At 42.2% G+C, this 22,800-nt stretch overlaps 1 protein-coding gene across 1 annotated transcript in view; it reads left to right on the top strand.

The window, feature by feature from the left end:
* Nucleotides 1-22,539, top strand: part of si:ch211-212o1.2 (uncharacterized protein LOC492735 homolog) — a 47,165-nt gene extending 24,626 nt beyond the window's left edge. Inside the window, exons 4-6 of the mRNA XM_041939043.1 lie at nt 5,582-5,726; nt 15,179-15,391; nt 21,729-22,539. Of these exons, the coding sequence (XP_041794977.1) occupies nt 5,582-5,726; nt 15,179-15,391; nt 21,729-21,853 (483 nt within the window). The 3' untranslated portion in view covers nt 21,854-22,539. The remainder of the gene's footprint in view (nt 1-5,581; nt 5,727-15,178; nt 15,392-21,728) is intronic.
* The last annotated feature ends 261 nt before the right edge of the window (nt 22,540-22,800 follow it).

Genomic DNA, 22,800 nt, shown 5'->3' with positions numbered 1-22,800 from the left:
TGACAGTGTTTTGTTTTTGTAGTTGATGGAGCTGCCCACAGGCCAGCTCTTTACTGAGGCTCTCTATTAACATGTCCTGGAGTCGCATCATTTCAAACTTAGCCTGGTTATAATGAAGCAAAGTGTTTACTAAGTGCAGAACTACGGATCACAAATTAAAGTTCACACCACACGGACTAGTTCTGACATTGAGTTGTGACTAAGTGACTGAACTAAGTGACACAACTAATGAGAGCTTGCTAATACTTAGAGCTGACACACGCCACCTGACACTTAATAAAATGTTTTTTAATGATATAACCTGGAAAAAAAATAAACACACAACACACAGCCACTGTCATCACCTTTATAATGAGTTGCAGCATTAAATCCCTGTAAATTGTTTTATTTGTTCGCCTCTAAAATGTTGTTATTTCATTTAATCTACTATCATGAGTTCATTCCTCACAGGAAACTGCTGTTAAGGCTTAGTCATCACAGGCTTGAGATAGGTGTCTTTTAATGCAATACAGTCTGACACTAAGTGACTCTAAAAAGAATATTATTGATTGATCTGTTTAATTTAATGAATTCTAATGGTTAATGTCATTGTTTTTGATTTGATGTTGATTAGGCTTTAATGCAATACTTTGTGTCAGGCTATCATTGTGTCACATCACTGTGTGTGTAACTTTGTACCTAATATGTTTTGTAAAGGAGGATGATTTTGTGGCTACATTGTATTATTAAAAACACAATGTTGTACATGTATCTTACCATCAGCAGATATAAAGATTGATTTTTCGAGCCTTGTGCCACTTTTTGTGTTTGCTGTAATATGAGGCTTGATGTTTATTTATGATGTGGTATTTGCTGGGGTTTGGGATAGTTACTGGGACCAAAAGCACGGCGGCAGTCACAGATTTGCATGGTGTGTTGGACACTGTTGGAGACTCCTAATAAAGAGTTTAACTGAAAGACAAGAATGGACCTTTGCAGAGAACAGAAGGGTGACAGTAGACTAGAAGAAAGTGTGTGTGTTTGTGTGTTTGTGTGTGTGTGTGTGGGGGGGGGGGGGGGGTAAGGCAGGCACCTAGGTTTTTGTGTGTATTTGTTTTGAGACTGAGAATAAAGCAGGCCTGTGCTCCCAGTTAAGGTTCATTTGAATATCAAAGACGAGCATGATGGAGAACACCTGAGGCTAATAGTGGTTGCAGATGAAACATTGAAGACAGCGTCACTCTTTGTTATTTGCTTGTTCTGTCATTGTATTTCTTGTTATTTTTGTACGTATATACTGTGTACCAGTATGGTCAGCAGGACCCGAGGGAAATGTTTGTCAAAAAGGTCACAGAAGGGACAATCAATATGTTCAGTTTGTGATTTGCACATAAAAAACTATTAGTAGAATAATAAGGCGAGGAAAACCCATAATTCTGCAACAACACAAAATCCCAACATTTCAGACTCTTTTAAGGTAGAAATGTTTGCATATCATGTAAGTGCTGTATTCCAGCTCACTGCTCAGACTAAATTCTGATGAAAATAAGGTCCCAATTCTTATGCAGCATTTGATGCCATTGATCGCGGTATCTTAATCTGTCATTTTAAAGGTTGGTTGGCCTTTCTGACTGGACAAGGCTGCCTTGTCCCATTGCTATTCTCACTACACATGCTGCCACTTGGTGACATCATTAGAGAGCACAATGTATGTTTCCATAGTTATATAGATGACACACAACTGTAGACTCCATTATTAACTGTCTTTTGGCAATAAATACATGGATGAGCAATAATTTAATTTAACTCCTGGATTAAATCTGAGATTTTGATGTTATCCTATATTTAGATCTAATATCCAAGTCTCACATCAACAAGGTGATGAAAACATCATGTTTCCACCTTAGAAACAGCTAAAATATGACCATTTATAAATCAAAAACATGCTGAAAAACTGTTTCATGCCTTTATCTCAAGCCAACTCGATTACTGTACGAACTATTTACTGGCCTCCCAAAAAACCACAGAGAGACTTCAGCTTTTTCAAAACTCTGCAGCTCAGCTATCAACCAGAACCAAGAGGAAAGAGCTCATCAGTCCAGTTTTAGCTGATCTGCACTGGCTTCGAGGAAGATTTTAAGTCTTCCTCCTTGTGTACAAGGGCTCAGACCAAGCTGCATTACTAAATCCCTTGTCCACTATTTGCCATGAAGAACACTGTGATCATCTGCTGCTGGTTTATTCGAGGTTCCCAGCAACTTTGAGCTGCTATTACTGCATGAAAGGTGCTATACAAATGAAGTTGTTATTAATATAGTCACTATCTAATAAAGGCAAAAAAAGAAAGAAATGAAGAAAGAAAAAGAAAAAAAGATTTAAAAACCTGCTCATGCACTGATTTACAATCTATTTTGATGAAATTTCAGAAATTTGCTAAACTTGCATAATAGTTTAATGGAAACAAAACTATTACCTGTCCCTTCTGTGGTTCTCTTGAACTAGTCACTGCAAATCTGAGACAGTTTCAACATATGTTCACATTCGGGCCATAACTGACGATTATTTTCATGATTGATTTTAATGTACTCATATTTTTTTCAATCCACACATAGAAGCTGGAACCACATAATGTTTGCCATTTTTTCACTATTTTTTGCTTGAAAATTTACTGAAGTGATTGATCAGTTATCAAAATAACTGCAGTTACATCTTCAGTCGATTGACCAATTGACTAATCTGTTTATTGAGTTTCAACTATAACTGACCTCATTCCTCAAACTTTACGGGCAGCTGTCTTTCTTTGTGTAAAATCCCAAGAATGAAACTCCAGCTCATTATTACAGAAGCACAATGTTAAAAAAGCACAATGACAACGTTCATAAAATGCCTTTTTGTCACCATCACACATCCTTAGCACCGTGATATTGCTCTGCCTCAAACCCCCCATACCGTACACTGCTACACTGCTCTTCCTTAGAAAATGTATATTCATGACTAGCTTTGATTTGAATACATAAAAGCATACTAACACTGCAACACTATCTTAAAAAGTGCACTGTATTCTCCCAGTAGTGTTTAGAACCAATCCTTTGTGAGGCTTTGGGTCGTGATGTTTTTTTTTAACCGTCATCATGTCGTTAAGCTTTAATTGACTCAACAAGGATTTAGTAGTCCTCTAATGACACCACTTTGAGGACAGAGTCACGCTCATTAGTTCCCAATGATGCTCGAATCACATTAAAATTTGCCAGATGTGCTTACAGTTCGGGGATAAATTGTATATTTGAAGATCTTTTATCTAACCGTCTCTGTTCTGCAGTCTTTTAACAGCCAATACTTTTCTCTAACAAACATGTCTCTTTCAAGGCTACTCTCTCGTGAGGCTGAATGTTGAAGTAGAGTTAATTGAATGACTTAAGTCAGTTCCTGCTTAAAAGCCAGCACTGATAGTAAAGGAAGAAAGCATAGATAGATATATTTGGCCAAAAAGGAGACAGGCAAAAAGAAAAATCAACAGACATTGAGATGAAAACAGTAGAAAGGTCAGGAGGACAAACAAAAAGAAGGGGGTGGAAGGGCGTGTCCATCCAACCAGTGGGACAGCGTTGCTTGCTGGGGCGATGGCCGATGTGAGCTGGTGATTAATGGATGTCGTGCGAGGTGGGCCGTTAAACGGTGTGGGATTAGAGGACGCGTAGCGACCGGTGGCCCACCGTTAACTGGGAGCGCTGATGCCTCCTCGCTCGGCACGACCTCCGCAGCTTAGCCAGCCTTTCATCTGGCTGAGGGCTGTGGCGAAAGGAGGAGAGGAGAGGTGGGGGACAGGCAGGCGAGAGCGGAGATGGGTATATAATTGTGCAGATATCAACAGATAGTTTCTGACACCTACCAACAATGTCCGCTGATAGGCGCGTGTGATTGGTTCGAACAGCTAACACAACAGTAATGAGTTTTCATGCTGATACTTACACACACACACACACACACACACACACACACACACACACAGATGCACACTGTGAAATACAGATGCAAACCTTCCTTTTTTGCTTTTTTCCACAGAGGGAAATAAATTACCTTTATCCTGTGTGTGCATGTGTGTGCGTGTTTCTTTTTGTCCTCTTTTGTGCTTCTGAGATTCAGATTCAGTCTTTCATTTGAGACCCCCATGCTCTCACAGACAGGTGTCTGCCTCTGCACAGCGCAGGTGGGGTTTGTGTGTGTGTGTGTGTGTGTGTGTGTGTGTGTGTGTGTGTGTGTGTGTGTGTGTGTGTGTGTGTGTGTTTGAAGCTCACATTTTCGAGCTTGTGTGGGGTGTCCATGGGTCATTTATGCTGATGAGTGTGTTTCTGCGAGCCAACTGCTGTTCTGTGGTTTATTAGGATGCTGGATATGAGCTGTGGGGTTGCGCATGGTGCTCGGCACTGCTGAGTCGTGGTGTGTGTGCTTGTGTGTGTTTGTGTGTGTGCATTTGATCTGCATTTGTGTAAAGACTGTAAACAATGCTTTCCAGTGGTTTTCTTGTGTTACGATTAAAAGTGAATGTAAATGAAGTAGAAAATCTACCAGGTTTTGCACCTATTGTTTATCACATCAATTCCATTTAGTGAAAACTAGATGTTTGTAAGTTTAACTGAGAGAACAAAGCCAGAAACTGAGGAGATTTTTGCATTTGGCCTTTTTAATAGAATTTGTAATTTCAACTAAATAAAGACACAGCCTCTCAGATCATTTCAAAATGTATGTATCATTGCTGTTGCAGAATTGCTGAGTGTGGTTTGTGCTTTAGCCAGTAGACTGGTGCACTTTCAATAAGGATCAGTATCATCAGTGTCAGACTCTCCTTCAAAATGCCAGTCAAGTTGCTATGGCTCAAAAACAAGCTGATGAGGGTTAAAATGGCCAGAGATAAGTTTTTTGAAGTTTTTTGCTTTAACTTATTGTTATTTTTATTATGATTATTAACCCATAGGAACCCGGACCAATTTCAGCTTTTAGAAAAATTATGGGGGACATTAGACTAAATAGACCACATAGAACACATTTCTGACATTTTTTTCAAAACACCGCCCCCTACTGTCCAAGATCTCAAATGTTACATATGTGTCACATTGGGCGTTGAGAACTCGGATTATTTCATGTTTTAGGAAAATTTGGACGTGTGACACCTGTGTCACCGTGGGTTCTTACGAGTTAAGTAAACATTGATTGTACAATGTACTGGCTACAGAATAGGGACACAGTCAGTGTTTAGATTGGTTGCCTATAGACCTCGCTTTTACTCAGCAGTTCTGTCTGCCACTGGGTACCATCTTCTGGTGGGATGAGGGTTGGATTAATGGCACAAAGGAAGAGTCATCAACCACAGTGAGCCAGTTGATCCAGTTGATCTACCTGTTCACGTAAAAATCAGCAGACGGAGCAGATGTTGTCAACGTCTTTTTGTGAAAACAACTTGAAACCAACCCAGTTAGCTTTTCTCGAGACAACGGCAACCTGTGCTGTAGTTATTAAACTATGTTAGTAGTGGTGAAATTATGGTATTATTCCATATAAATTTTCACTTTACATCCTCTCTCTCTCTCTCTCTCCCTCCCTCCAGGCATTTATTCGTCCATTCAGGGAGCACCACATCGATCCAACCGCCATCACTCGACATGACTTCATCGAAACCAATGGCGACAACTGTATGATCCCCATCCTACCACTGGCTCACATGGCTTACAAGTTCATCACATACACACCAGGTAGCACACACAGAACTTAATTTCCTCCACAGGCTGTATAGCACAGAAAGCACACACATATACCAGTTAGGCTCATGCATGTACAGTACCAGAACAAAATGGAAATGTACATATGGCATACATGACACATACAGAACTTTGGGGTGTAACACCTGCAGAGGTTCGAACTACCCCACAAGATCTCACCCCCACTGCACAGTTGCTCCACCAAAGCAATGGGCAACATGGATGTGATCCTTCACTGGCTTCCCCCCAAACACTGCCAACATGCTTACTGTCACACACATTGTAATGCTGTAATGTGACGACTTTAGAGGGTCAACTTTATAGGGTTGCAGTGGCTTAGTGTTACAGGATGCCAAAGGTAGCACAGACTCTGGCTTAAGTGAGTCCACTGATCATGGGAAAGCATGGGGCAGTTTCGCTGTAATCATGTGCCTTGACCTCATGAGCGCAGGGCAGGATGAGAGGGACTGGAGGAGAAAGATCAGCAGGAGAAACAAAGCAACCTGTTATTGAGGAGGTGACATCTCCACCTGTCATGTCTGCACTTCAACTTGAGCCAGAAGGTCAAAGATGGGTAGAGAGGTGGAGGGAGGGGGGTTGTCAACACTTAGTTGGGGTTAAGGGATATGTTAGCTTAGGCCTTTTACAAGCATCGTTGATATGTTTTGTCTGCAGTCATGAATAAATCCAACTCACTATTTAATCAGATGTAAAATCTATATGCCACCATCCTATCAACCTCTTTAACCAAGAGATATCAGGTTACAGTGGAAGGAAATGACTCCAACATTATATGAAAAGTATAACAGCAATACTAAATACTATCCATGTTTTTTTTTTCTTTGTTGCAGCTTTTTTTTTGTTTGTTTGTTATGACTATGATTTCAGTATATCGTACTGTCCGTCCCGGGGTGCTACTGTGTAGTGAAGACTGGGCTTTGTCTGGTAACAATTCTGAAACTGTATTATAATTTGTAATTTTAATTTTATTCGTGTGGCTTTTTCTTTCTAACTAACTTAACTATTTGAAGAATTACATTGAAATTTTGTCCAGGGTTGTCTGTTCATGGATTTCAGAGGATAAAGACGAATTCATTTAGTCTTCCCCAGTGCCACTGAAAAATAAATTCAATAGTTACAAACAAATCAGCACTGTCAGCCTGTTTGATTGTTTAAAGTGGTACTGACAGCAGAGGTGACTATATTTGTAGCACTTTTCATTCAATATTAGCACATTATGTGCATTGATTACATTATCATGTGATTACGTCATGTATCATCGACTACACTTATGTTCCAAATAGCATCTTCTGCAGGGGAATACCATTAATTCGTTTTTCTGCGTTAGTTTTGGAGGGAAGGGGCACAGCTCCCATAACACAGAATACATTTACACCAGTGGTGGACTGTAACTACATACTTGAGTTACTTTGCAGATTAACATTAATAGTACAAAATATAATCTACAAATAAATTATGATATAATTTTATGGATTATATTATCCTGAGAGCGAAATTCACAAGATAACCAGTGGTATATAGAGAAAGCTCCACCTTTATCAGATGCAACATTAATATGTATTTATTAATACTTCAGTAATTGTAATTCAGTAATATAGATTATTCTGAAATAGGCCAATCTGTGTAATGTACCTTTACTTTTTGTGCTGTGTGTTTAGATACAGAGAGTATTAGAGAGAGTATGTTTACATTAATGTTTTTCTCATGCTTCTATGGTCGCAGTTACTTACATCCTAACATAAGCATGCATGTGTGAATATCAGTAACCCCCAGCAGCTGCTCAGTTTATGCCAAAAAGAAGTTTGATCAATAATGCAAAAATAAAGAAGGCAACAAATTGCAATCAACACAAAATTGTATTACACAATGCATTCAGGGAGAGGGTAGATAAGTTTTTCCTTGAATAGGAAAGCAGAAAGCAGGCCAGGAAAGGCAAACAAGTGTTCAATTAGGGAGCGCTTAATAAACTTCAGTGGATGATCACTGCTCAAAACATACACACACACAAGAATCACAGAGTCAAATGCTTATCCAGACAGTGATGCCATCAACATTCAGCTCCACAACACAAATAACGCTGCAGTTACTTGAATTTTTTGGAGAGGGTATTCCACTGCCAGAAGCAGACCATGTCATAGAGCCCAGGGAAGACCAGGTCCAGCCTGTCGCTGCTGGAGAGAACTGATTTTCTGTCCCTCCAAATGCATCACAATGTGAAGACCAGTAGCTGAACAGAAGGGAATTGATATATGTCCCATGTAAATGGGATGTATTGTGCTTTTCTTGTCTTACTGACCACTCAAAGCACAAAACATGAGCCATTCATACACACATTCAGAAACGGGTGGCACAGCATCAGGAACAATTTGGGGTTCCGTATCTTGCTCAAAGACATGAAGAGGAGCCAAGGGGGCCAAGAATCAAACCGCAGACCCTCTGATAAGGGGACAAACTCTCTACTGCTGAGCCACAGCCTCCAGTGTACTCTATTTACATATTTCCCAAAATGTAGAAGAGAGCTTGTCTGGATTTTTGTTGGTGGGATTTGTTATTTGCACTCCACTACTTTAAGAATAACATTTCCTTCAAGCCTATGAGCGTATATGTAATTTCCTGTTTATTAGGTACACAGAGCTAAAACTAATGCAGTCTTCATAAAATACAACCATTGACTACATTCATGAGAGGTTAGCCAATGCATTAAAATGTAAAAAAACCTAAAAACTAAATAATCAACTTACCAGCGAGCATGTATTGGGAGTCCTGATAGTGAATGGAAATGAATAAACACAGTCAATCATGTGTAGGAAGAGAATTCTGGGAAGAATGTAAAGAAGTTTTAAATATAAAGAAAAGAAGAAGATGAGCAAAGGTGAAACTTGCAAAGGTCAACTGCTTGTCTGCAGCAGGGACCAGTGAACAGGAGTGAGGGAGGGAAGATTAGAGGGGCAAAGCAGTAGTGAGGTTCACCTGTAGGTGACATCCACACCTGTCATGTCACACACCACAGGGAGTCAAGAGGTCATGTGACAGATAGGGAGAGAGGCACTGACATCTACACCTGTCATATCTGCACCTTAAGAGGTCACTGCTAAGAGTTTGAGACAGAGGGTAAGAGTGCATGCAGAACAGGGAGCGAGAGAGCGTTGGGGATGAGGGTGGCAGAGGGTCATGTAGCGTTAAGATGACATCTAAACCTGTCATGTCAAGCTCCTCACAGTGTGAGGCGGTCACCAGACAAAGACAGCGGTAGATGGAAAAAGCTGAAAGCCATGAGGTGACATCTCCAGCTGTCATGTCTGCACTTGAACTGGGGTCAAGAGATCGATGTGTTAACCTGAGACAGGGAACGAGGGATGGAGGTAGGCAGAGAGACAACAGCTGTAAGTCAAACAGACAGAAAGACTCAAGTGAATAACAAGAGTTAGTGGTGTGATAGACACGCTGTAGCAGAAACAAATGGACGTATTTCAGACTCACTAACCAGTGTTGGCAACTCAATTGAGAATCTTTATCAGCATCAGCATCTGAATCCAAATGCTGTTCAAACAGTAATAGCCGAGATTCACGCTGTTTTCATGCATGTTTCTGGAAACCTGGGCTGAGGAAGGGGACAACATAGCAAAATCTGTGAGGTGCAGAGTGTGGGCGACACACCCTTTAAAGACCGAAACGTTGTATCAAACAACACTGTGGCAGCTACTGTACAAGTCTGTTGAAAATGGACAGGATGCTCAGGAATATATTATCTGTAAATCCATGGCATGGATTTGCTAACACACTGCCCGGATGTGTCCTAATGCTGCTGGACCAGCTGTTGAGGCTCCCAAACCAGCCTTCCCTAATGACACTTCTTACTGGCACAGCACCAGCGCCAGACCCAAAGCATCGACCCCAGCCAGACTTGGTCTGACGTCTTCCACAGCACAGGCAAATCCAGTAAGAAATCAAATAAGAGAGCACCAGTGCTCACTCCATCACCTGAACACTCATTGCAGCACAGGTATGATCCACTGACCCTGAGTGACGAAAGGTGTGATAATACTAACAAGGTTGTCACACCACTACCATTATAGCAAACCGAACTTCCCACCTGATTTACAAGGACCAGCGTAAATACTGGTAGCTCTACACCTGCTAAGCCAAATACTGCTGTGATTGGAGACTCCATTACAGATTATAATTTATGATGGATCCTTTGACATTGTGCAAAGCACAACCGGCTCAGAGGTCCCGAACAGACTTTTGCCTTGTACTGGAGAAACTGAGCCACTGTCAGTCATAACATGAAAGGGGGAAAGAAACTGAATTGACAATCGAAAGGTTGCTACATAGTTCTTGACAGTGGCCATAATGTTTCAAACATTTCATTAGTACTAACTACAAAGGCAGTAACTAACTGAGCAGAACAACTACTGAAATACACAACTCATTACTACTACATATACAAGTAAATGAAGAAATGGATGTGACAATTAATAGGCTAAATACCACCATTACTAAATACAAAGAATACAGAATAAACAATTAATAAATGAATGATTGAATAGCCGAAGTCAATGCAGCAACATACCAAATTTGTAAATGTGAATGAAAGTTAGACATTTAACTGGTTCATGGAGAAAAAAACAGCAAATTAATCTATAACCAATTTACCATTTACCAAACTATAACAGTTAAATTCTGTTTTTGCACAAGTACTCTTATTTCTAGTTTATATACTTTATTAATCTCCAGCTGGGGAAATTTGGTTGTTTCAAGCAGCAGTTGCAAAAAAAAGCAGCAATAGAAACAGAGAAATACAAAATACAAATAAAAGCTGACTATAAATATGTACAATCATAGAAAGGGCTTATGTCAAGTATTAAAATATATATATATAAATGCAAGAACTGTAGAAAAAAAATTATACCATAAAATTATGCTGCCAGGAATACTGTAATATTTCACAGATGATACACAGGTTGCACATGGAATGGGTAAAATGACTACAGCATTAATGATATTGCACAGAAATAAATATGTCTATGTCACAATAGAATACTATTATGTATTGATATGTACAGTACTCAATGAGAGTAGGAAGAGCAGTATTTCAAGGAACTAGGTGTATGATAGATCATACATTGCTGCAAAAAAAAAAAACCCAAAAAACAGTCCGAGTATGGAAAACAGTGCTAAGTTAAGCAACGCTGGAGTTGGACACTCTAACGGCTGTTGATATACAGGACCTGCAGTAGCGTTCCTTCTTACAGGGTGGATGCTGCAGTCTGTCCCTGAAGGAGCTGCTGAGGGCCCCCACTGTGTCATGCAGAGGGTGGGAGGGGTTGTCCATGATGGATGTCAGCTTGGCTAACATCCTCCTCTCATCTACATCCTCAGTGGTGTCCAGAGGGCAGTCCAGGACAGAACCAGCTCTCCTGACCAGTTTGTTCAGTCTCTTTCTGTCCCTCTCAGAGCTTCCACAGCCCCAGCAGACCACTGTGTAGAAGATTGCAGATGCAACCACAGAGTCATAGAAAGTCCTCAGTAATGTCCTACATACTCCAAAGGACTGCACAGGGCATCAGTGTTATTAGACCAGTCCAGGTTATTCTTTAGGTGTACCCCCCATCTATTTGTACTCCTCAATGTCAAAACCCTGGATGCACACCAGTGTAGTCTGTGGTGCTTTCCTGAGGAAGTCTATCACTATCTCCTTAGTCTTGCTGGCGTTGTGCAGATGGTTTAGTCCACACCAGTCAACAAAGTTATCGATAACTTCCCTGTATTCCAAATCGTTCCCCTACGATACACATCCAACAATGGCTGTATTATCGGAGAACTTCTGGGGGTGGCTGCTGGTTGTCTTGTGTCTGAAGTCCGATGTGTAGAGGGTAAAAAGAAAAGGAGAGAGCACAGTACCCTGTGGAGCCCCGGTGCTGCAAACTGCCACATCCGAGACACAGTCGCGAAGCCTCACATACTGTGGTCTGTTGGTGAGGTAGTCGATGGTCCATGCAGTCAGGTGACAATCTACTCCGGCACTTTCCAGCTTCCCCCTCAGCAGTGATGGCTGGATTGTGTTGAAAGAACTGGAGAAGTCAAAAAACACAATCCTCGCTGTGTTACCAGTGCTCTCCAGGTGGGAAAAGAGCTTTATTATGCTCGCATTCACAGTTTCAATATTTATTTATATATGTTCATATTTGCAGGGCTGGAGTTATGTTTAGTAATTGTGATACATAGAATTTTCTTTTCTCTAATGCAGGTTTTCTCAGGGACAAACAATCAGCCACTATCTCTTAACCTTTTCGAGCCACAAGGGTATTCACAGTGCTGGAGATGCATTTTGTGAATGCTTTTTTAAAACAAAGGACCCCTGAAATCTATGCACAGTCTGAGAAATTTATCTTTCTTAGAAACTAAAAAGAAACCAGCACTGACAGGAGAAGAGGATGGGCAGATGATACCTTCACTGAGTGACTCATGGATGTAGGTTTCCATAATTTCTCTCTCATGATGGGACAGGCTGTATAACCGACTGGTAGGAAGGGGACCTCCATGGAGGAGGTCGATGGCGCAGTCGTATGGACGATGAGGCACTAGGGAGATGCCCAGCTACTTCCTCTAGGTCATGGTAGCCCTTAAGTACACAGGACAGATCTGGAGGAGATACAGACTTATGGGCTGATGAGGTTTGTACAGGAAATGGAGCAGATTGCAAACACTGAGAGTGCCAGAATGGTCTCCAGGTGGCGATCTTATGACTTGCCCAATCAATGTGCAGGTTGTGGATTTTGAGCCAAGGATAACCAAGAACTAGAGGTGTGTGAGGAATTGACATGACACACAATTGGATCAGTTCAGTGTGATTGCCAAGGACAAGGAGCTGGGGAGCAGCCAGGCACAACATTGCTGGGAGCCGTGCTTCCCTATGGGGGCCATTTTGATGGCTAGCCTGCTCCCACAGAAAGGGGATTCCTGGGAAAATGCTGAATCAGCGTGGATCATGCTTGGGCTAATAGTTGGGAACCCGGGCCTGAGTCTTGGTCTGATAGCTGGGAACCTGGGGCTGAGGAGAGCGAGGCTGAGGAGTTCTGCCTCCAGAGACAATCAAAGACTTTCAGAAAGTGCAGGTCCTCATAAAATACGTCATGTGTTACCAAGTTGCTGCGCGTGTCTGCAAGGTCCAAGTGTGGCCGGATCATTCTGTTACAGATTTGCAAAGTGAACCCAATTGCACGACACAGGCACAGAGGTTTGCTGAAGTAAAGCATTTTATTTCCAATACAGGAAAACGTTAAGTTGGCAAACAAGCAGGCAGGTAGGCAGGCAGATGAGGGCCAATCCTGAGGCACATGGAGAAAAAATTATTGAAAAACACAAAAATACTAAATTACAAGGTGTGATACACTACATTTGGCCTGAAGATAGTGCCCACTGTGGTTGCAACAATGATCCAGCAACATGCTGGAGCAGAGCTGGGACTGAAGTACTGCCAGGCGGAGGAGCTGATGGACAGCAGTTCAGCAGGTGTGCCTCATCAGTAAGGATCTAGGAGCCTCTAGGAGAGGGTTTTTTCCGCACCCACACCACAGACACAGAGGGTGCATCTCATTTCTCTTAATTGTCGTGTCCTCGCTCCTCAATACTTGCTCGAACCAGAAGTACTTCTGGTCCGCCATCTTGCTGGCTGTCCCAAACGGCTCAGAGGAGCGAGGAGCGAGGAGTGAGGAAGGATCGAAGAGGAGCCATGAGCTAGGATACGTGAGTGCATCCTTCCCGGAAGTCTTTCAGCTGAACGGTATGAAGACTCCGCCCCCACAGCTGTCACATTTGAACAAGCTGGCGGAGAAACTGTGCAAGTGTAAGTATCCTGCAATGAATGGCTGTAATTAACGTTAACGTTACGTTCTCCAAAGAGCAATAATAAATATTCTTGTATTATCCTTAACATGACAATCCGTCATGTTTCGATTAAATGTATTTTATCTACAACCTGTTTAGTTATGTGATAAATCTCACTAACAGCAGCCTCCCAGCATGTGTGGAACATATTTGATCATATAGACGACAGCACTGTTATTTAACAAAGTTCACATGTCGAAAACACGTGAAAAAAAGACATTATGATTACAATCCTTCACATGGCCACGTTATGTTTCCAGAACCGTCACTGATAAAGCAAACACATCGGCTTCTTGTCAATTGTTCTGCTTGTTATCTGAGTGTGTTTCATGGCTTGTTGGTTTCCCTTCACTGACAGCTCTGAAATCTGTCTCATTGAACAGGAAAGAAGACACAGCGAGGCTGATAAAGTCAGAAGATGACCACCTGTTCATTGGGAAGAGGCTTCCAGCCAAGAATGAACTCATTAATTCTCATGTGTGATAATAAAAGTGCTACATACTTATTTGCTAGTGCTGGAGACTTTTTAAATATAAGTGAATGTGTCTAAATAAATACATAAATACATTTATGAGACCAGGATTGGTTTCAGAAATACAGAGGAAGTCCATGTTTGGTTCTGACAATAAATTAATCAACTGTTCACCCACTGAAGTAATACTTCTGATGATCAATAATCCACTAAAAAGTCCTCTCGATTTCCACTTGTGCTACCCCAGGAGTAACTGCCCCAGAGAGCAGGAGCATCATGTGGTCGATCCGGTGGTCTGTTCACAGAAATAGAATGTGGTGGAAAGTTTCATGACATGCATTTAATGGGCATTTACAAGTACATGGACAGTTTTTACCCAGATGAAGACAAGTCCTGTAGATTTTTAAACATTATCTCACTCTAGGCCCAAGTTAGACTCATTACACTGAATTGAGGATTTTCCTCCAGTCTCTCCCCTTTGCCCAATGAAATGAATCTACCTTTATGCAACAGCTTTGATTGATCCCTTATTGTGTCAAGTCTTGGCCCTGTATCGTCTTTCAAAAGAAAATGCATGCAGAAGGTTTTTTTTTTTTTTTTTTTTTTTTAAAAAAAAAAAGCAATGTGTGGGTGTGTATGCATTGGGTGGGGGGATCTGTGATTGCAGTCTGTGACTTTTGTAAGACATTGAGATTCAGTGCTCTTCTGCTGTTACATTACAGGCTATTTTGTCCTCTCTCCTCATCATCCTGCTTGTCTGTCTTTGTCTTCTCTTCCTCTCTCCCCTGCCACCACTCTTCCCCATATCTCTCTCTCTCTCCTCTTTTTTCCCCCTGATCCTCATCCTCCCCCTCGGTCTCTTCATCTCTCTGAGGCTCCTGCCAGCATCCTCTCTGTGGGAGTACTACTCCTTCATGCTGGCCCCCTTCATTACACTAAACAGTTTGATCAATTATTCTATTATTACTTTCATCTCTCTCTATCTCTCTCTCTGTCTCTTTCTTTCTTTCTTTCTTTCTTTCTCTCTCTATATATATATAAATTCCTGTCTTTCACCTTTCAGAAGCCTTGGTGGAGTCCTATCCCTGGGATTGCTATGTCTTTGCCCTGGCAGTTTTTGTGACGCTGACCAATCAGATTCATAAGTGGAGCCACTCCTATTTTGGCCTCCCACGCTGGGTCACGCTGCTCCAGGACTGGCATCTGGTGTTGCCACGGAAACACCATCGCATTCACCATGTCTCGCCGCATGAGACATACTACTGCATTACTACAGGTAAGAACTGGTGTTAGCATGACAAGTAAATAGTATGTCTGCCACTTCTCAGATACGGGTTTACATACTATAGCTATTATTTACGGTATTACGGAAGTGTTCTTTAGTGTTAAGTCAAACACATGAATAGAACATTACATAAATTGAAGTAAAAACTACCAAAAGCAAGTATAAATTAGAATAAATAGATAGAAATAAATGAATTGGAAAATAAACCCTAAAGAGGATGGCTGGATGAAGACTACCTTTTGAGGTACCTTAGGCTCCAACTTGCGGAAAGTGTAGGCTTATTCATAGTTAGCATGATCATGAACAAGACTCTGGGCAATTTTGCCCTTATTATATCAGATGAAGCAAGTGGGGAGAAAGAGAGGGATGACATGCAACAGAGGTCTCAGCTGGACTTAGACAAGGGATCTGGGGGACTCACTTGAGGCATGGTCAGCAATTGTATCAGGGTGCATTGGCCTCCTGAGCCCCCCTTGGCAGTGCCCCTGGCCATGCTAAATTATTGAACACACATATCACACTAACCTCTGTGTTGACTGGAACTGCTTCTCTTTGGTGAGGCGTCTGATGTCAGGTGGTAGTGATGATGAAGATGCTATTTGCAGCTGGTTTTCCAGGTTTGGGTCAGTCAGCCTTGAGCAGAGCTTGAGTCTTAGCGAGAATCAGTTTTGTAAAGAGCTGCTCACAGTAGAAGGTTGTTGCTTTGTCAGGCACAACGGCTGGTTCCACATTAAACAGCGTAGCAAATATGTTAAAATATGTTATTTTTACTTTGTATGTCCAGAAACCTCTCGCCAAATGCCTGAAGGAGTTTTTACACTCCCCAGCATGTTCAGATGTTATAGTAAGATAAGATAAGATAAAACTTCATTTATCCCCAGTCGGGGAAATTTGGGCATTACAGCAGCATGTGATAGCAGTGGGAAGAAGAATAGCAGCCGAGGTAGACATTCAACATTCAAATAAGAACAAAATACAAAATAAAAAGGTGGACTATATACAAGCAAAATGAAAATTGACAATATAAAAGAAAAATAGAATATGTAGAAAAAAATATATAAAACATATGTAAGTTTGTATTGCCCCAATAGCTGTGGAAAAAAAGAACAATGTATGCTGCCTTCAGATTAAAAATAATAATAAATAGTGTTACTACTATTGCACAGAACAATAAAATATATATGTGTGTATATATATGTGTGTATATATATGTGTGTGTATATATATATATATATATATATAATATATATGAGCGTAATTTCAACATCAACACAGTCTTATGTTAAGTGATGCTGGAGTTGAATAATCTGACAGTTGATGAAATGAGGGACCTGCAGTAGCGTTCCTTCTTAGACACTGGATGCAGCAGTCTGTTTGCTGTCTGTTTCCAGTCTCCTGTCTAAAGGAGCTGCTGGCCCCCACTACGTCATGCAGGGGGTGGGAGAGGTTGGCTAACATTCTCCTCTCACCTACATCCTCAGTGGTGTCCAGAGGGCAGTCCAGGACAGAACCAGCTCTCCTGACCAGTTTATTGAGTCTCTTTCTGTCCCTCTCAGAGCTTCCACAGCCCCAGCAGACCACTGTGTAAAAGACTGCAGACGCAATCACAGAGTCACAGAAAGTCCTCAGTAATGTCCTACATACTCCAAAGGACCTCAGTCTTCTCAGGAGATGAAGACGACTTTGGCCCTTTCTATACAGGGCAATGTCCAAACCCTGGATACACACCGGTGTAGTCTGTGGTGCTTTCTTGCAGAAGTCTTGCCGGCATTGATGTTCAGGTGGTTTAGTCCACACCAGTCGACAATCTTAGTGATGACTTCCCTGAATTCCAAATCATTCCCCTGTGATACACATCCAACGATGGCTGTATAGACGGAGAACTTCTGGGGGTGGCAGCTGGTTGTGTTGTGTCTGAAGTCTGATGTGTAGAGGGTGAAGAAGAAGGGAGAGAGCACAGTACCCTGAGGAGCCCCGGTGCTTCAAACTGACACATCCGACAGTTAGTCATGAAGCCTCTCATACTATGGTCTGTTGGTGAGGTAGTCGAAATCTGCAGAGATGAGGAGGAAGGCCTGGGGGTGCGATGTCTGCAGCTGTGAGACCACAGTGTTCAGGAGCTTGCATGCTGCTGCCGCGTCAGCCGAGTTATCGCGATGACATGCGAGAACTCCCTCGGCAGGTAATACGGATGCTAACAGCTAGTAGTCAATGTCTCTTGTACAGCCCTGCTCCTTTACATTAATATGCGCTGGATTATACCATCTCTTGTTCACAAACATCACTTTGTCCTCTAACCACACTCCGTCGCTCGCCTGTCCGCTTTCAGCAGATGAAAATAATCCAAAGCAACATGTTTGTCCGTCATCAGTTCGTTCAGTCACGTCTCCGTGAAACACATGATGCTACACTCCCGATACTCCCGCTGCAGTCGGTTAGCGCGAGGTTCAGCTCTGAGAGGGACTTGTCTACCACAAAGGCCAAATCACACAGACACTTGCTATCACTGAGTTTCCATGTCAGGTTTTCTCTTCATCTCTATGAAATATTCCAGACACTTTGGAACAATTTAACTCTGTCCAGTTTTAGCAGTTCCACAGTGACAGCAAGGCTCTCCTTCATAAATTCTCCTTCTGATTTTCAGGTTCTTAGCTATTAGCTCACTCACCACAAAACTTACCTGCACAACACTATCTCTGTCAGAATGTGGTCTTGTGAAAGTCGCTCCAAGTGTTAACTTTATCCGAGGACATTGGTCTTTGCAGGTCATCCAGTTTAGCATGTTTGAAGCTGTAATGACTCTTGACATCGGTCTTTTTCATCACTATGATCACGTCCCAACAAACCAACTTGCTTCAACAAAAAAATAATCGTTTGTCCATTTCATTGGAAAACATGACACTCCACATGTACTTATGTTGTGTTGACAGGCGCCATGAGGCACATATGTGCGTGCTATGTGCGTGCTATGTGCAGGGACCATTCAGAAGAACGTGTTTCCTGGAGGTACCAAATGGAACAGCTGCGATGTGGTTTTGTTCACTTCAAACCCACTGGCAGCGTTCAGACGTGGGGCGCTTTGCCTGCCTGATTTTGTTCACTTGCCCAGATTTAGCTGATTTGGTAACTTTTCCTTAATACTTGTGCTTCTACCATGGGTAAGTAGGCTACGTAGTAAAATGGATTATTGTATTTTATTTTATTTTGCCTGTTTTGTGTTCATTGCTGATATACAATCGGGAGTGTGCACAGGGCGCTTTGTTTTCTACACCATTCCTGTGTCTGACATCCTGCCGGCCTCGATCTGCTCTGTGCAGCTTGACGTGTTGTCCGTCAAAAATGGACTCAGCACGTATTCTCTGGAGCAGAGCGGAGTGCCGCTTCTGGGATGCTTCTGAAACGCACCGTGGCACGCCCGATGGAATTGCACGCATTGTCTAGAATGGTAGCGATGCCGGCCACGTCGCGGCCAGAACACCTCCGATGGAATTTAGGAGTTAGTCTGCTATTTTATGGTGTTTTCTTTATCACTGAAAAAAGGGGACCTGAGGTTCCCCACCGATGGTCTACTATCATGTCCATCAACAGTGTTGTTTGTACAAGAGACGAAAGCGTTAACATCTCTGTAAGGATGTATAGATCTTCTGTATATATTGGAGACCACATCAAAAATATTGGACCATAATGAATCCCCTGAATCCCCACCCCTCCCCCTCCCCAAAAAGGAAACCAACATTCCTCCTAGCATTTTGCATTCAAGACGCTGAATGTGTGTAATGTGACTTTTGAACACTATCATATGTTTAACAGTGTGTATAATTTGAGCAGCCATTTTAGAGCCACAATTGAAGCTGATGATTCCAGAAAAATTTCACGTACAAGTCTCAACAGACTGGGACAAAATGGCGGCCGTGTTTGTCTGTCTGTCTGAGTGTCTGTCAGTTTCTTATAAATAACTAAAAGAAAATGTTCTGTTTGTGTGCGTGTGTGTCTTTAGAGACACAAAGCCTCTGTAATAGATCCACATTCAGTATTCTGTGTGCACCTGGGTGAGAGGGAGAGAGGGAGGGAGAGAAAAGAGGGATGGATACACAAGGGGGATTGAGCTAGTACGTCACCCTGCGCCCCTGCGGACGACAGATGTGTGTGAGTCAAGTTGAGGGGGTTGGCACAGGCGAAGTGTGTGTTGTACATGCACACACTTGTATATATCTGCATACTCGAGCATCTGTGTGTACTGCATGTCTTTTTGACCTCCTCTTCGGTTCCTAACCTGTCTGTGTGTCTGTGTGTGTGTGTGGGAGGTGGGTTAGTGGCGGTCGGGGGCCTTCAGGGGACAGTGAAGGCCCCCCGCTCCCCCAGCCTGGTTGCCTGGGCCGAGCTAGGATTCCACTGGGGCCCGCCTAGCTGCCTTTGTGTTCGCCACCGGCTGACAATCCCTATGTATATTTAATGCTAACCGGCTGTCTGTTCTAACAAATAGGACTTCACAGGCAGAATGGGGGTGTGGGGGTGGAGGACAGGGGAGGGAGGGTTGAGAGCGGAGGGTGAGGAGAGGGTGGGAAGGAAGCAGGGATTTGGAGGGAAAAAAGGAGGAGTGTGCAGCTAGAGATTGAGGGAAAGAGAGTGAAATCAAACAAAACCGCTGGCCGCTTTACTGTCTTCCTGCAGAGAGAAGGTCACTGGAGGGACACACGAGCGCTCAAACAGACACACACATACACACACACCTGCAGCTATAGCATGGACCCTATGCAAACACGTCATGGGTGGTGGTGTGTGAGCATCAGACAAGGGTAGCCTAAGTACACACAACCCATGTGGATGACTCTATTTGCCTCTTGCCAGAGTGTGCACACGTCTGCATGTGTGCACCCTGACTTTTTTATTTCTGCATTTGTGATCGATGAATAGATACATAGATAAGACTTTAGCAATCTCACAATGGTGAAATTTACTGTTACAGAAGCTCTTCAGAACACACAAGGGGTGCCGGGGTGCAAACAGCATTGTGAGCTTCAACTGTGTGGGAGCTAAAAAAGTAAACACCATTTTTGCAGGTGCTTTACATGCAGATGTACAGATTGTGTGTATATGTCTTGATAATAACAGTAAAAAAGCTTTTAAATGTCAGGGGACTGCTTGGCTGATTCTAAAGCAGTGATACTCATACGTGTGTGTAATGTGTTCAGCATAGATGCGTGTATGTTGGAGCTCTATGCACAGAGAATATTTCACGATCATGCATGTATGCATTTGTACATGTAAGTGTACTTTAGCCTGCAGCTATACATACATTAATGCACAATGTATTTAGCTCAAACATACAGTAAATTCAGGGCTATTAAAAGTCTGTAAACTGTAAAAGAACGAAGAATCTGGAAATGTGAATGTGTGTTTTTCTGTACTAGTAGGGGCCAAGGACGTCTCCTGGGAGAATCCCCTCTTCCCTCCACCCCTCTAAAATCTAGTATGAATATGATGATGAAGGTGAGACTAGAGGGTAGATACCAATAAAAGAACTGAGGGTTAGGGCGCTGTTGGGGAGAAAGGTGGAAAAGAAAGGATGTTCAGGACAGAAGAATGAAATCTGAGGTGAAGGAAAGAGAAAAAAAATCAAAGAGTCTAGGATGTTTGGTGGGAAAAGAGAGAAGGGGAAAGCCAGAGGTCGGAGAAAAGATAGTTGGAAACAGGTCAATATGAGCCAGTGTTGGCCCTGTGGATGCGGGTCGAACGGTGGGCGGGACCACAAACAAAACAAATGTCTAGATAGAGTAGCAGAATCCCCACAGGGCTCCAAGACTATGGACTGATCTGTCTAAAACACTTCGGCTTGTACATCAGTGTCATTCTTCAAGTCATTTCATAATGTTGTCCAACGTGACTGAATGTTCAAGTGACTGCCATGTCAGCAGGCGTGATGCTCTGTGGTGTGTGGATTTTATGACTGAGCAGGACATGTTCTTTAACTTTCTCTGACTGTGTGGAAATTATATGTTTTCGTGTCACAGATGATGAACAATAACGTTAAAGCATGAGCCTTGCATGTAAAACACGAGACTAATGTAGACTCATGCATCCTTTTAAAGTGCCAACTCCGAGTCAACTCTGAAAAATCCTTTTTCGTGAACATGCTGAACTAAATACAACACTACACTACTTACAGTCCTTTATCTCTCCAAATTATGTATGTTCCTTTCAATTCTTATCTTGCTTTTTTACTTCTTTCTCTCTAATCCTCTTCCCCTATCTCCTCCTTCCCGTCGCTCTTCTTCCACTTACTCTGCTCCATTTTCTGTCTCTTTTTACATGTTTCCTGACATCCCAGGTTGGTGTAACTATCCGCTGGACCAGCTAGGCTTTTGGAGATGGATGGAGCAACTTATCCAGCGATTTACAGGGCAGAAACCGCGATCAGATGACCTGGCGTGGGCCAAGAAGACTGACAGATAAACCCACAAACCCAGACGGATGGATGGACTGACGGGCTTGCAGATGCAAACACGTGATGAATGGGGAAACACACACACACACACACACACACGCAATTTACTCATGTCTCTGTGCTTCTTGCTTTTTTGCTAAACAGCAAATATTCAAAGAAACTGTAAAAAAAATCAAAGATGGTGCGAGTGATTTCTGTATGATAACACTCTGCTGTAACAGCCTATCAGCTTGCAGTCCTGTTTAATCAGTGAGGTGTGGTGGTGTCATGGTGTGTAGGTGTAGGAGGTTTCTGGAGGTTGGGCTCTCCAGGAGTGACACCATGCTGCCTGTCGCAGCATCTTACACCACGCACACGCACATACCTAAACACAACACAAACGACTTGTTCAGTCACTGTCTTTTCTGATTCCTTCGTGTCTGTTAGTATTGTTTTTTGAGTTTTCAAATCCCCTTCGAGAAAACTCACCACCCTCTTTAACTTCTCACACCTGGTTTTACACACAAGAGGGTAAAAATCTGATGATTGTGTGCTTTAGAACAAAGGTGTAGACAGTTATAACTCCCCTCTTTTGTGCCTGTGCTAAGATGACCATGACAAGACTTAGGAGGACAAGCGTGCAGAAAAAAAAAAATACAGTCAGTAGCTTCCATAATAACTTTTATAGCGCTAATATAAACATGTCAGTTGTCAAGTTGCAGATGCATACTTACACAAACTCTCTCTAAATGCATACATACAAGTAAAACAATTAAAAACCATGTTGTGTTGTCCAGTTTTAATTAGTACATAACATTTCTTCTGTTCGTCCTATTTCTGCTTTGACAAATTGTGAAACTTTTCTTGTGCAGACATTTCTCAAAAATCTTTTTGTACAGAACATTTTTTAATAGCTTTAGGAATACATTCTCTGTGTGCAGACACTCTAAATGAATGTTTTTATTGCATAAAGGCT

Source organism: Chelmon rostratus, chromosome 6 (assembly GCF_017976325.1).
Source record: "Chelmon rostratus isolate fCheRos1 chromosome 6, fCheRos1.pri, whole genome shotgun sequence".
NCBI classification, from domain to species: Eukaryota; Metazoa; Chordata; class Actinopteri; order Chaetodontiformes; family Chaetodontidae; genus Chelmon; species Chelmon rostratus.
Note: the sequence above shows the minus strand (reverse complement) of the source record. Positions and strands in the feature narration are given on the sequence as shown.